Source organism: Perca fluviatilis, chromosome 10 (genome assembly GCF_010015445.1).
Source record: "Perca fluviatilis chromosome 10, GENO_Pfluv_1.0, whole genome shotgun sequence".
NCBI lineage: Eukaryota > Metazoa > Chordata > Actinopteri > Perciformes > Percidae > Perca > Perca fluviatilis.
This window is the reverse complement of record NC_053121.1, coordinates 39,232,318-39,247,755: the sequence shown is the minus strand read 5'-3', so window position 1 is coordinate 39,247,755 and position 15,438 is coordinate 39,232,318. Positions and strand designations below refer to the sequence as shown.

General features: G+C 41.5%; 1 protein-coding gene across 2 annotated transcripts in view; it reads left to right on the top strand.

The window, feature by feature from the left end:
* The window catches only part of LOC120566845 (GTPase IMAP family member 7-like), a 10,341-nt gene extending 1,988 nt beyond the window's left edge, over positions 1-8,353 (top strand). Inside the window, exons 2-7 of one of the 2 annotated variants that reach the window (XM_039813504.1) lie at positions 2,603-2,843; positions 2,970-3,005; positions 3,091-3,298; positions 5,721-5,759; positions 6,252-6,353; positions 7,065-8,353. In XM_039813504.1, coding sequence (XP_039669438.1) covers positions 2,790-2,843; positions 2,970-3,005; positions 3,091-3,298; positions 5,721-5,759; positions 6,252-6,353; positions 7,065-7,837 — 1,212 coding nt within the window. In that variant the 5' untranslated portion in view covers positions 2,603-2,789 and the 3' untranslated portion in view covers positions 7,838-8,353. The remainder of the gene's footprint in view (positions 1-2,602; positions 2,844-2,969; positions 3,006-3,090; positions 3,299-5,720; positions 5,760-6,251; positions 6,354-7,064) is intronic. The other variant, XM_039813505.1, reaches the window with a different exon arrangement.
* Positions 8,354-15,438: the final 7,085 nt, after the last annotated feature.

Genomic DNA, 15,438 nt, shown 5'->3' with positions numbered 1-15,438 from the left:
TTAAATTTACAGGGTAGATGTACAATGGGTCATGGACCTCACCTACCAAAAATTACACATGTGGACCACTAAGTGGCGCTATAATGTTTTTTTTGCCTTTAACTCCCACATTACACAACGCACATTAGAAAACCTTACATCCACGTGTTCCTTTAATTAAGCTGAATCACATGATGTAGGCCACGCCCATTTCCGCTAAGAAATGTTTTCGCAATAGTGCGCAATGCGCAAAACCAAGTTTTTCGAGATTGTCCTAGGTTGTGGGACCGATTTGCACAAAACCTGGTAGGTAGCATCTCCAGATGGACCTGACCAAAAGTTGTAAAAAGAATTTTGCTATGTTAAAGTATGCGCATTTGACGACCAAACAACTTTTCCTAGCTAGCTACTAAACACAAACTTAATCATATGTCGGCCAAATTAAATGGTATCATCAAAAATCTTGAGAATCTTGTTCAAAATCACACTACAATGATCTGTACCAAATTTGGCAAAGATCGACAATTAGGGGGAGCTATAATAAACGTTTATGTTTTTTGGCAAATAACTCAATGCATTTAAATGGGACATTTGCAATTGCAATATCTCTGCCACAGTACATGCTATCAACACGAAACTCGGCATGCTTGTTTGGCATGCCGCCCTGAGGTGACCAAATTTGGTCTTTAGGGGTGCTACAGTCAACGTGGACCAGTTTGGGCCATTGTTCCCCCTTCTGAGGTCAAACGGCACTTCGGATTCATAACTCAATAACTTTATAATTATAACTAGTAGAAACATACGGGATTTTGGAGCTAGAAGCTGACAGTTGCTCTTTTTCTGATGTTTTTGTTGTCTTCCTAGCCATTACAGAAGGTTTCTTATCCAGCCTATAAGTCCAGAGTTTTTGGGGGTCTTTGTGTAATTAATTCATACTGTTAAATCCAAGATTGATACACTGTATGTAAGAAATGTAAATAGTTTTTCCTTTATATGAGTTATAATGTTCAATATGTTTATTTTTGCACTGGATGATTCCAAGTACAGTATATAGAACTTGTTTAGACAACACAAATGCTTGTGTGGCATTGCTGTGTGTGTGATATCAATATATATTTGTGAGATTCATGTTCCGTAATATTTATTTGTCTTTATGGTCCTACAACCTTCTTTAACATTCAAATGACCTCACTGCAGCACATATCTTCTAATAGCCCAGGTTCTCCTGAAAAAAATGATGTTCATAGATTGACTGTGGACAACAGGGTTGATGTTTTACAAGCTTTTATAGAAAACAAACCAGACAGACCATAGGTGGTCAAAAATCCTTTAGGGCAGGGATCTTCAACACTGCTTAATGGCCTATAGGCAAGGTAGTCATAAAGCCATCCACAGATACAGTTAACTCTAAGGGTTCCCTGTGCCACATGTGTGTTTAACATTAAAACATGATTTATAAAATCATGCCAACAATTAGTAGGCTATTTTAATAGTTTAGTATTCTATGCAAAAAAAGGTATGTACAAATGCTTTAGGCCTTCCTGCATGTTGTTGTAGGCCCAGTTTAATATGCAACTTTATTTTATACACTATATGTACTAGGGGGTTACTGCTCCATCTCTCTTTCAATTAAGAGGTACTTGGCTTAAAAAAAATTGAAGACCCCTGCAATATATATAGAAAGGATTAATTTACCGTCGCATAAGACAAAGACAAACAGCAAATCTGAACAATTAAGAGGCTGGAACTAGGAAATATTTAGCATTTTTATTTAAAAGAAATATTTTAAAAAGATGTATTCTCTCAGGAAGAAAAAAGATCTGATCTTATTATCTCACAAAATTATATGCAACTACTTTATGAAAGGGATAATGTTAAACGAGCTAATTGCGAATTAGAAGATTAGAACCCCGATAGGGTGATGCAGGACGTTGACGAGGGGTCTTGAATCAGCCTGAAGATTAATTTATTCATTTATTAATGTCAAATAAAGAGCTGAAGCCTGCAACCAGAGGCTATAATGTTACACCAAATATGGAAGCTATAGTTCTCTGCTCACCAACCTGGCAATTATACACTACTAGAGCACATGTTGTGTTTAACTTTGTGACTTTATTTAGCCTAGTTATTTAAGAATCTCTAGTGGCAAAAAACCTAGTAATGTTAAACAGCTGACAAAGCTAACGTTGGTTTGTTAATATATGACCGGTTTCCAGTGAGGAGTAACATATCTGCCCTGAAACAGTGCTGTTTAATGATGATGTTAATCTTTCAAGATTTAAAATTACATTTCAGAAAAATTACACAACATAAGGCTACCTCAACTTACAAAACATTATGCCAATAACATTTATTGTTAAGCTAAAGTTAAATAACCTCAGCATAACATTGGCAGAATCTGATATTATACACTTCTCCATGTATGCAGAAATTAATAAAACAAAGTAGTCTTAAACAAACATTTACAAAAAAATATTTTAAAGTTATGCTAAGTAGCTTGTGATGCTATATATGCCTGTCTTGCTTTATTAGATGGATGCAGTTTATGGTAAGGTAGGATTTCAGTTATGATCGGTTCATTTCCAAACCGGTCACATGACCATCCTCTCTCGGCCTGTTGCAGGTTAATTGGCGGGACTTGCTCATTGGTTCACTCTGATTGCGCCAGGTGCATTTGTCCCTGTTGATTGGCTACACGGCAGCAACTTCAGGGTACATTTTACCCTCCAGAACCAGCACACACTGTAGTCCTTCAGCATATCTTCCTCATCATAAACCGGCACCAGCACCAGGTTTTGACCCTCAGCAGGATGGCTTGTGAAATCCGCAGTGACACCGAGCTGGAGCAGGCCGAAAATACTGAGGTAAGTTAATGGCGAACGGACAAATCAAAGCTAGGTTGTCTGTAGCAATTTATCGCCAGCTGCTAGAGACAACTTAGTAAATGGTTGTTGTGGTAGTTTTCACTTGTTCTGTTTCCTTCTCTGTAGGACTGCGTTGTAAAGAGAGGTAGTGTCGGCATCATGGTACAAGCAGCCGCTAACTCATGTTAGTTTGCATTCAACATGTTAGCTTGCTTTACATCCAACCTAACATGGCTCTCACTCCTAGGTGCGCACATACCGCGGGTTTTGGTGGCTGTTGGGCTTCCGGCAGCCACTGGAGATCGCCGTCGTCAGCCCCGCGGTCTCCAGTCCCGTACGTCATAGGATGGACAGCAGTAGGCTCCCCCGCTTACTGCTGTCCATCCTGCCCCGCTGGGTGCGGAGCGCCATGGGCTACCCGGTGTCTACCAGCAGTGGGAGATCCCTCTCACCAGGTATTGTAGCTAGTGAATGTTGATTTGATTTTTATCGAGCTAACATTTATTAATACTTTTAATACTCAGTCTGTGGTTTCTTAATTAGGGGCCTGCCAACACAATTGTCCAGTGACTTCTCAGACTCTGCTTTCAGCCATTTTCTCAGGCTCAATATGTGGAGTGACCCCTGACTTATCCAACACTAGGCCTATATTGCTGATATCACCATCTATTGTGAGATGAGTTTTTCAACTTTAGTGGACAAAACGACCCATTAAAGATGTTACCTTGGGCTCTGGGATATGGGGCAGGGGGGAAGTTACTTTTCAAATGTTTTTTGACCTTTGAGAAAGTGACTAGTAAAGGTATTTGAAAATGCATTATGCCTACTTGCTGTGCTACTTGGAGTAGTCTAGGTGAAGCTTATCATTTTAGGTGTAGGAGAGGCCAACATTTAACTTTCCACTTATACCTACATGAAGGCTGAGCAATCTCAAATAAGGTATCAAGCGCCACTTGAGGTACTCACAATGTTGTGACAGTGCTCTGCTGCACTATTGTTTTGGATCACCTTTTTGATACTCGTGCAAGCTGTTAATGCAGAGATCTTCAAAAAGGGGGTCCGGGACCTCTAGGGGGTCCTCAGACTCAATGCAAGCATGCCACCAAATTATTGTTAATTTCTGTTTTAGTTTTTTTCAATGAATCCAACACATTAGCAAATAGTAATCCCCACATGATAGGCTTACTGGCCTATGTAAGGTAGCCATCCACAGATCCAGTTCACCCTGAGGATTTACTGTGCCACATTTTAAGTTTTTTTTCAAACAATTATTAGGCTATTTTAAACTCTTAGTATTCTATGCAAAAAAAAGTTTAAAGTTTTAGGTGCCATACATGTTATTGTAGGCCCAGTAATATGCAACTTACCATATTTCCTCAAATAAAAGCCAGGGCCTTTATTTATCTAAACAGCAGAAGGTACCAGGCTTTTATTAAAGGCAGGCCTTTATTTCTAATTACATCTGTTTGATAAGTATAATTATTTTAAATAAACTGTTTAAAATGAAAAACCATAGTGTTCCAGTGGATAGAGATCTTTAATTTTTTTAAGAAACATTTGAAAAAATATCACCATATACAATTACAGCCAGAAGGGTGACCTAGCAGTTTGGGTCAGAATGAACCAGACCCCACCGTTGTGTCAGTTTGAACCCTGTAAATGTACCGAGTATTTATTTCAAATACAGGTACTACAGTATTGCTGGTAGATTACAATAAGAGCATACAGTAGTTACACCAGTATCTGATTAATGTTACAGACGCTAGCTACATAGCTTTGTTTCTAGCTCCAGGCTAACCTGTTTCCTCCCACCTCCAGCTAGCCGTGCTCTGCTCTGATTGGCTGATCTTGTCGGCTCATCCTTCTGTTTCTTCCAGTATCTGATTCTCCTGGGGTCAATGTCCAAACGTCTCGCAGCTTTTTCACCCGAGTTTTCCTCCGCATACTTTAAAACTCTTTTCGTTTTGTTGTAGCCGTGTGTGTGTGTGTGTGTGTGTGTGTGTGTGTGTGTGTGTGTGTGTGTGTGTGTGTGTGTGTGTGTGTGTGTGTGTGTGTGTGTGTGTGTGTGTGTGTGTGTGTGTGTGTGTGTGTGTGTGTGTGTGTGTGTGGTAGAGGGAGAAGTGAGAGAGTGCCAGCGATCGGAGCGAACAGCGACTCTAGAGAGATAGTGACAGAAACAAAGTGTCTCCCCTGTGTTTTCTGACCACGGTGGGGAATCTGTAGCAGGAAAAGTTTGTCCTCTTCATGATTTCAGGTTGTTTATGGAGAAGGTGTGACGTGTGTGTGTTTGCATGTGTAGCAGAGACAGCGCGCATCAAAGAGTGCGCGTGTCAGAGAGAGCTTAAAGTGATTGATGTTGGTCTAGGGTCGGCCGGGTTCGGGCTGAAAAAATTGCAGGCGTTGTCGGGCTGGGGTCGGGTAGGGCTTGATCGCCACGGGCCAGGGCCGGGTTAGGGCTGGAGTTTTTGACCCATGCAGGGCTCTAATCAGAGGCCCAGCTTTTAATTGACTCCCGGTTTTTATTTGAGGAAATACGGTAATTTAATATGTAGTAGGGAGTCCCTGATCCGTCTCTCTTTCAGTTAAGGGGTCCTTGGCTTAAAAAACATTGAAGATCCCTTCTTTATGGCTCTGGGATATTTGGAACGGCAATGTAAAGCAGACCTTGCGACTCACACCTCTCGCTATTTCCTGACATTTGCCTCCCCACCGTTGTGCTTTAGGTCCTGCTTTCACACGCTCCCAGGGTCGTCGGGGGTGACTGGCATCAGGGGCAACTGGCGCCGGGAGGCTTGGACTGCTTGCAGTTATAGTTATAGTTATTAGTAGTAGTAGTTTCATAACCTGCACATTTTATATCTCTCTGTCTCTCAACAGAAAGGAGTAGAAGACAAAGTATGGATTATCCCCCATCAGGTTTGAAGCCTTCCTTTAGTTCCACTTTAGTTTGACATGTTAACATTGACTAATTTGCTTTACATATTTTGGGATTTTATAACACATTATAAGAATGTTCTGTTATTTCTTTGTGCATATACTTTAAAATAAAAAGAAGGAATATACAATAACATAATAAAACAGGAGGGGTACAAAAAAAACAGACTTTGTAAACGAACAATGAAAAACGGCTGTACATAATACTGCCACAAATTTGCAAATGAACTGAGACTAAGATTAATTTTTAAGGTCATGTTGTGATTTACCACAATAAGGTGATGGTTCCTGGAGAGGCAGACATGTTTTCTATTAATCATTGATATTAAAGAATAAGAGATAAAAACTTTAATAAGAGATTTATTTATTCATTCAATAATGCATTTTTAATTTAGCAAACTTCAGGTAGTTCTCAGCAGGTCAACGTCGCTGTTTGTTGTACTCAAAACCCTGAATGTCCTCTCTGTGTAACAGTGAGGATGGTTCTTGTTGGGAAAACTGGATCAGGAAAGAGCTCCAGTGGAAACACCATACTGGGAAGAGACGCCTTTGGTGCAGCTGTCAGTCACTTCTCAGGTAACACACACACACACTTCTGGTAAATGGTTAGTTGGAGACACACACATGCACACACAATGTTCTAACATTCAGCAACTTTAGTTGCTTACGTTTCAATTTGGGTTCTAATCTGCACCATGAAATGACCAACTTCTTCTCTGGGGACTACCAACATTAAACTTCACAACCGTCTCCTGCTCTCCCTCTGACAGATCAGATAGAGACTCAGCCAAAGGAGGGAGTCTGACCCAACCTCCTCTGATTGGCCAACACCACGTTTCTGTTAACCTCCTCTGATTGGCCAATACTACGTTTCTGTTAACCCTTTCCTTGACAGGGTTACAGGTGCACAGCATCAGAGACAGACACACAGGATATTCAACCTGTTTCAAGCCCTTTGAACCTGTAATTGTTTGTCCTCTGTCACTAACAGACAAGTTCACAAACTAACTTTTTAAATAGTTTTTAATTATTATAATTTTAAGGGGACTGAGATGAAATTATTATGAAATTTAGCCTCAAAGGTCTAAAATCGCCAATGGCTAGTTGTAATACTTGTTTAAATATGAACTGCTCACTGATGTTGCCATCGTGCCAGACGGCCTCTGGATTCCTCACCTGTTGTGTCCATGTGTTCGGCTGTGATGTTAATATGAAAATGTTTGTGTGATTATCCTGCCACCATCATTGTAATAAAGCACATGATAAATACATCTGTTCTCTCCTCAGTAACCAGACACTGCTGTAAGCAGACAGGCGAGGTGTTGGACAGGCAGCTCACCATCGTCGACACTCCCGGACTCTTCGACACTTCGAGGCCCGATGAAACCGTGGAGAGAGAGATCTCTAAATGCATCAACATGTCGGCCCCGGGGCCCCACGCCATCCTGCTGGTCATCAAACTGGGGCATTTCACAGAAGAGGAAATAGAGGCTGTCAGGAAGGTGGAGGAGATGTTTGGAGAAGATGCCTGGAAGTACACCATCATCCTCTTCACCCACGGAGACGAAGTCACGCCAGACTTTAAGATGGAGGAAGAGGCTGGACCCGAGCTGCAGACGGTCCTGGAGAAGGTGGAGAACAGGTATCACATCTTCAACAATCTCAAGATCAACGATCGGGGACAGGTCCTGGGTCTGTTAAAGAAGGTAGATAAGATGGTGGAGGCCAACGGAGGACAGTTTTACTCCAACTACACCTACAAGGAGGTGGTGGAGATGCTGAGTCAGAGAGAGGCTGAACTCAGAGAGTTCTACGAGAAGAAACTGGAGGAAGAAATCCAATCTGTCGAGTTAAAGTACGAGAAGAAGCTGAGTGAAGCTCAACAGGAGCGACAAAACGTGGAGAAACAACTGCAGGAAGAGTTGAAGGAAGTGAGGCGTTATTATCGTGTTTTAGAGAGTGGAGTCCGTCATGTTGTAGAGCAAATGTTGCAGAAAGACTCTCTCGATGAAGTTCTTTCCCAGTTTCCTGAGAAGCTGAAGCTGAATTTCCAATCTTAAAAGCTCCTGTGGTGTATTTAGTAGCGATGCTGTATGAAGAGGAATCCGCTGACACTGTTCATGATTATAAATGTTTATTTACATCAAAGAATTCAGCATCAATTTACAAGCCCTGCAGAGCTTGGAGAGCGACAGCACCCAATTCTCTGAATAGTCATTCTGAAGTTCTGATGTTAAAACATGGTATATATGTCCTATGCTTTGTCTAACATAAGGTGAGGGTGGGAACAATAATTTTGACCAATGGCTACAAGCCATCTGGCCTTTTGTCCAACAAAGACATCTCTGTAATGAAGATGAGGCCCCATGGATAATGCTTCCCAGATATTTCCTGTGGCCATTTCCTATGTTCATTTGGATCATCATTATGCCGAATCTACAAGTCATATAGATAATTCAGATAAAGCGTAAGTACAAGTTATATAGACTGGTCCGATACTTCACTCCTGATCCGTTTATTGTGTCCATCATTCCAAACTCTGTAACTATTGTTTTTCTAAACTTTGTTCTAACCCACAGAGCTTTAAAGTCTTTAACAGAACAGATCTCTTATGAGAATGAGACCCTCCCAGCCAGCAATGACATGTGGGGCCCAGATGGGGGCTTCATGGGCGGCAAATGTGGGCCCCATCATGGGCTTGCACCCGGGATCCACATTGGGGCAAGTCGTGGAAGCCCAGACATACTAAAAGTGGGACCTGTAAGGGTTTTATGTGGGTCCTAACTGGGTAATTCATGTCAGACCCATTTGGGCCCCACCTGCCCAAAGGGGTTTAAAGTGGGTTTGCACCCAGGATCCAGCCGTGGATGCCCAGATGGGTTTTAAGTGGGACCTGTAAGGGTCTTATGTGGGTCCTAACTGGGTAATTCATGTCAGACCCATTTGGGTCCCACCTGCCCAAAGGGGTTTAAAGTGGGTTTGCACCCAGGTTCCAGCCGTGGATGCCCAGATGGGCTTTAAATGGGCTCTGTAAGGGTCTTATGTGGGTCCTAACTGGGTAATTCATGACAGACCCATTTGGGCCCCACCTGCCTAAAGGGCGTTTAAAATGGGTTTGCACCCGGGATCCAGCCGTGGATGCCCAGATGGGTTTTAAGTGGGACCTGTAATGGTCTTATGCGGGTCCTAACTGGGTAATTCATGTCAGACCCATTTGGGCCCCACCTGCCCAAAGGGGTTTAAAATGGGTTTGCACCCGGGATCCAGCCGTGGATGCCCAGATGGGCTTTAAAAGGGACCTATAAGGGTGTTATGTCGGATCTTAACCTGGCAATTCATGACAGACCCATTTGGGCCCCACCTGCTTAAAGGGCGTTTAAAATGGGCTTGCACCCGGGATCCACACGGGGGCCAGCCGTGAATGCCCAGATGGGTTTTAAGTGGGACCTGTAAGGGTCTTATGTGGGTCTTAACTGGGTAATTCATGTCAGACCCATTTGGTCCCCACCTGCCTAAAGGGGTTTAAAGTGGGCTTGCACCAGGATTCAACCGTGAATGCCCCTATGGGCTTAAAGTGGGCTCTGTAAGGATCTTATGTGGGTCCTAACTGGGCAATTTATGCAAGGCCTATCTAAGCCCAACCATGCCAAATGATTTAAGGAAGCAATCTAAGAAAAACGAAGAATGAATCCAAGATAAATAAAAGACACTTGACGCTTTGAACTGCAAGAAATATATTGTTAAATTGAACAAAAATGATCTTTAAAAAACAATTTAAATGTCACAACATACCGGTAAACAAATCAAAAATATATTTTTTAAAAATCTCTGAAAAACAACATCTTTCCAAAAAAATACATAATACAAAATTGTTACATCGAACAACAAACAATCTTTAAAAAACAATTTAAATATCACAACATACCGGTAAACAAATCCAAAATATATTTTTTTAAAAATCTGAAAAACAAAACACCTCTCCAAAAAATACATTAATACAAAATACACTCATGGCGTCTGAAGGAACTGTAAGGAGATGGGAATGGTTCAGGTGGAGTGAAGGTGTGGTGAGCAAACAGTCTCGGTCAGAAGACGTCAGGTGGTATGGAGTGAGGAATGAAACAGGGAGAAGGCAGGGTTCAATGCAGCACCAGTGGTATTTTATTATTTATCATTCAGAGTGACGTGGATTCATTGCAGTTACTGTGTGCTGCAGAAAGGGATAACAAAAACATAATACAATTAATGATAGTGGTCAATTAACACATATTGCAAACAAACAAATGCACAGGCTTTCAGATAGTACAACAAACAATATATCCACATTGCTTATGGCACATGGCTGGCAAACAATGGCATTCAGTTAGCAGTGCACATGGTAGCATAGCAAAGACACAGTAATTCATGGCATTAAACATAAACAAATGATAACTTGATTCACGTTAACTCCTGAAGACTCACACAGGTTGCATTGGAGTGCCGGCAGAGTGAGCAAAGAATGAGCCAAAGGGTTCACAATCAATTTATAGGCAACAGGTGAGGTGGGCGTGGTCAGGCAGCAGATAGCAAAAGCCTCCTTGAAAAAGTGGAACGGAGTTGAAAGGGAATGGGATGGCAAGAGTCTTGTCAGCGTCTGTGTGGTGGCCAGCCCTTTTCTTTTTCTTTGGGCTCTTGCAGCCCTCTCCCCTCCACGGTCACGTGCGCCGGTAAACCTCTTCAACAGCGCCATTTCCACTTCACATTTTGAGTCATTGCATTACTCTTCAGTGCACTTAAAAACAGAGGAGCATAAGTCAATTTAGCAAGGTTCTTTTTTGCTCCAACAAGTGCATGTTCTGCTCTTTCAATGGGTTGTCTCAGTCCATTTTTTAGCGCTAACAGTCACAGAGATATTCAAGCAGTTTAGCACTGTGATGGCCACAGCTGTGGCCAGACAGCCATCTTAAAGGCGGTAGCCTCATACACTCACATTTATCTTAGGTCATGCTGTTTCCCTTAAGATTGGTTTCTATATAGTTTCAGACACATATATTTTGTTGTAAACATTTATTTAGTTTTAAATAACTTACAGGGCACTGGATTTGGTTTACATATATACTTTATTAGTTTTGGATTGGTTTTCTAATGTAACTGTTTTCTTTGAGCTTACCAGTGTTGCGAATTCCACACCCTGGAGTGAGGCATGCAGGCTGCAGGGACAATGGGGTGGCGTCTGGAACTACAGCAGCTTTATAGGAGTGGTGGCTAAATTGGACTCTACCACTACTTGTTATGTCAGGGGGGAGTTAGCTTTATTTGTCCTCAAGATATTTGAGTTTTGATTTGTATTGTCTTTAGTACATTTATTCAGTTAATGTTAATTATGATTACATTTCTTTTGGAGTAAGTGTTTAGTTGTTTTCTTTTGTTATTTGTAATTTACATATTAGTGTTATTGTTACTCTCCCCCTGGGTGTCAAACCTGGTCTGATCACCCAGTATATAAGTCCCCTTTGTTTCTTGTATAGATCAGTTGTATTTTTGAGTTTGTTATGTTCAGAGCTTAAGTTCAGTTTGTTTGTTTGACCTCTTTTAAGGGCCCAAACTTTATCTTTATTTGTTGTCAGAATTTTTTGTGGGTAAAATAAAAAACCCTTTTTTGAAATCTCCTTGCGACTTCTCATACCTAACTGCTTGGTCCCTGACAAGCACCATGGATTTCGTTTTCTAGTTAGTGCTGTTGGGGACCAAGAAGCTGGTTAAACAGTGATTTGGCTCCGATTGAGTTGACTGCAGAGACACGGGAGGCAGGACAAAGGATCTTGGCCTACATGTGAATTCCAAAGCCAGTTTCACGAAACTCCTAAAAAGCCGCCACTTCACAAGATGGAGAAAGTGCATTCAACACGTGTGGGACAAGGCAGACTGTTGGTGAGACAAAGAACTGCTTCACACCTGTGACCAGGTTGCAGTTTTCCCATTGGTCGTCGGGTCCTTGAATTCACCACCCCGCCACTAGGAGGCGGAGGGAGGATAAAAGCGGCCGGCACTGTGTGCCTCTTCGCTTTCCACGGTAACCCCGGTTGCTGAAAGGAGGCACTAGTCCGGACTAGCTAGCTAAGCAGCATAACCTCGCTGGTCGAGTTTTGAGCTGGTACAAAGTTTATATCGGCCTGATATACAAAAGGGATCCGAGGGAATACTGGCCGACGTATTCCTTCATCTGCAGCGGGCATAATCAGCCTGGATTCAAGAAAAGGACGGTGTTCTTTTTCTTGTTTGGTCGACCTGGATTCCGTTCGTCCCCTCTGCTTCGGACGAAACGGATCGTTAAGCTCTGGCCGAGACTTAACTGACAAACAACGCATACAGTAAGAAGGCTTACACAGTTCTGGGCAGATATTAGAACTAGTGCGTTTTGGTTTGTTACTAATGAGCAAAGGGTTCGCTACCGCTGTGCCATTAATGTGATCTGATTGTAATCATGTATGGGCCATATCTGGTTATTAATCTGTTCTGTGAATGTATAAATTGATCATTATACTCGTTGATTTATGTTGTGTTAAAGTAGCTGGGTTAAAACTGTAGTTGCTATCTGCTACTAACTCCTTTCCGGAGTTTTAGTTACTGTCCGCGAGATAATCTCGATTAATCAGCTAGCTGTTAAGCCACTGAGCTGGCCGTTATCGATAACTAAGATCAGAAGTGCCTCTTTTCTTTACTCTCCTTCTCTTTCTTCACTAACACACACACACGCGCACACAGGCTAGCCGCGCGATTACCAAGCTAACGCTGTAGCTTCACACGTGGGATCGCCTACGTTCGTACAGAGCTAAAACAGGAACTAGCTACCAGATCGGCTAAGCCTTCTCGTTGCCTAGCAACCCCCACCCCCCCCGGCTTCTTCAGCCCTCTCCGCGCACGCAGCACCACTACCGCCCTCCTGAGGCTAAATAGTTTTGTGCAGCTCACAGGAGTAGCCATCTTTGGAGTTGTTTTGGTGTTTAGAACTACACTCCGACACCGCCCCCTCCTTTGTCACTCACTCTCTCTCACACACACTCACACACACACAGACACAGACGTGTCCATGACACATGCTGCTTTGTTTTTGCTTTGTTTTTGGTTGTGATATTATAAAAAGGTATATGAGTTTATTATTGAAGGATTATTGTTTAGCTACTGATAATTGTGAAGCTAATAAATCTTATTATACTTAATTAGCAGTTGCTTGTGATTATTTGTGTACTTGTTGTAATAATTGCTGGTCGATCAGGTCCGTGCTTGGATTCACCCCTTCCTTTATTTCCTTTTGAAAGGATTTACACAGAAATGAGACTGATCCACAGTTTGATTATTGGTCCCTGACTAGCAGGGTGGTGCCCCGTTTTGATTGTTTGTCGATTTGATAAAGTTATTAATAACCATATTCATAACTTTATTAATATTGATAAAACATCTTTGATAATTTGCCAATGATCAAATCTGTACCCTAAGGGAATCCTACAGTGCTCACCTTTCTTTGAAAAGAAGTCAGTTACCAATTGTTTCCCCTCATTCTGTTTTCTCTCCTCCTCCTGTCTTTCCTTTCTTTTTGGTAGCATGATTTGGCTTTCTTTGAGAAAAGACATTTCTACAGCAGAAGTTTGCACTCCACCAGACGCTCAACTGAACTGGCTAACGTAATGCATGCAGGTGGACTAAACCATTTGGCACATTAGCAAGGGGGGGGGGGGGTGAGACCTTTTTTCTATACAAAATAGTCAATCAACCAAGTTATTCTGCCAATACACTAACTTTACATTTCATCTGATATGCATTATGAAATGTTATTAGGAAATAAAAATATCCAGGTAAAATAAAATATATTCCAGACTTTTCAAGGGCCCTCTGTCCCCTTGGGCCCTGGTAATCAGTATTGGTTTTACCCCCGGTCCGATGCCCCTGGTGTCTATGCTGCTGCTCGTCTTTATCCAGAGAGAGCGAACACTAAGCGACGCACAGGTCTGCTTCAGAGCTCCGTCTATAGTGATATATTAATTATTGTCCAACCTCTCCCGCTGTTTTTCCTTTCGGTTAGATTCTACATCAGATTAAACAGCGCAAACCAAAAAAAAAATCTGCACTGTTATTTTTCTGGCAAAATAATATTTCAACTTACCTCAATTTGTGAATGTCTGATAGAAGTTCTCCTTGAAGTCACAGCTAGCAGCAGTGCTTTCCGAATGGACTGCTAACGTTTTGAGCGCGAAACAAGGCCTTTGCATACAGGCCCCTTATAGATGTCCTAAGAACTGCCTGACCAAATAACAATTAAATACAGTAAAATTCGTAAATTGAGAGAATTAACAAACGTTAACTGCTCCGCTGGCTTCATTATGAATGAGCCTAATTAGGTGTTGTGTGCATAACAGGCGGAAAGAGTACTGAAAATCTGTACTCAAGTACAAGTACTGTTACATTGCTAAAATATTACTCTGTTACAAGTAAAAGTACTGGTGTTAGAGAAATACTCAAGTAAATGTACAATTTGTAAAAAAAAAAAAAAACTACTCAGAGTATTAGTTACTTTTAACCACCGTTACTTCTCCAGACTAGGGCTGGATGTGTGTTTTCCTTTACCAAAAGTTAAAATGCCAACAATCTATTAATCATTAATAATTGATAAGATACAAAACAAGTGTTTTTCCCTCATTTTTTTCTCAAACAGATCTACTCTACCTTTTACAGCCAACACATCAGTCATTGTTGGTGTATGTGCTACACCTTGATAGAAACACATGCTACTCCTTGGTCCAAGGACATCTGACACAGAAGTGGAAGAGAGATTGATGATGAGGCCTCCTGCAAGTCCTTTTCTAACAAATATTGAATTACAATTTCCTAAGAGGTAATAAATGCATCATATTCATGTCCATAAAGGTACTAGCTGTCTGTGAGCTATTTGGTTATCTTCAAAAATGAAGTACCGTAAAACTTCAAATAGGATAGGAATAGGAGTTTTATTTGATCAAATAGACCATTGGGACAGGCATCTATGGGATGTGGATAACCGTATGGGGTTATTTGTAGGGATGCTTGACATTGATTTTGTACCGATATCCGATATACCAATATTGTCCAATGCTTAATTTCCGATACCGATATTAGCCGATACAGATACCGAAACATATGATCGTTTATAGGCTTACTGCCCACTGTTCCATGACTCCCTTGATACTGGGGATTTGAATGTTTTGAAGGACTAGCCAGCAACCGGTAGGCTAACTGGGGTGCGGTTCTTACTACCCCTTTGAGAGAAGATGCCAACTGAACATTTCTTTGACTGAGGTAAACTGAAAACAAATAGCCACACAAGAACAAAAATTCAACTCATTCCACTCATTGGGGCTTAGATCTACCCTGCTCAAGAATTTATTTACTCTACAAACCCTGTGTGTATGCTGGTTGGCCAACAACCTACACCCAAATTTTGTCTGCATTCGCTTTGAGAGGAAAGAAGCTTTCCAATAAGGTATAAAATGACATACTTTAGTCATTTTAAACCATTTCAAAAACCGATACCGATATTTACCAATATTGAATTTTAAAGCCAATATCGGCCGATGATATCGAGCATAGTTATTTGTCTAAATATGTGTTTCTGCCCCAAGGGACAGGCGTCTGGGACTGGGCTATTATT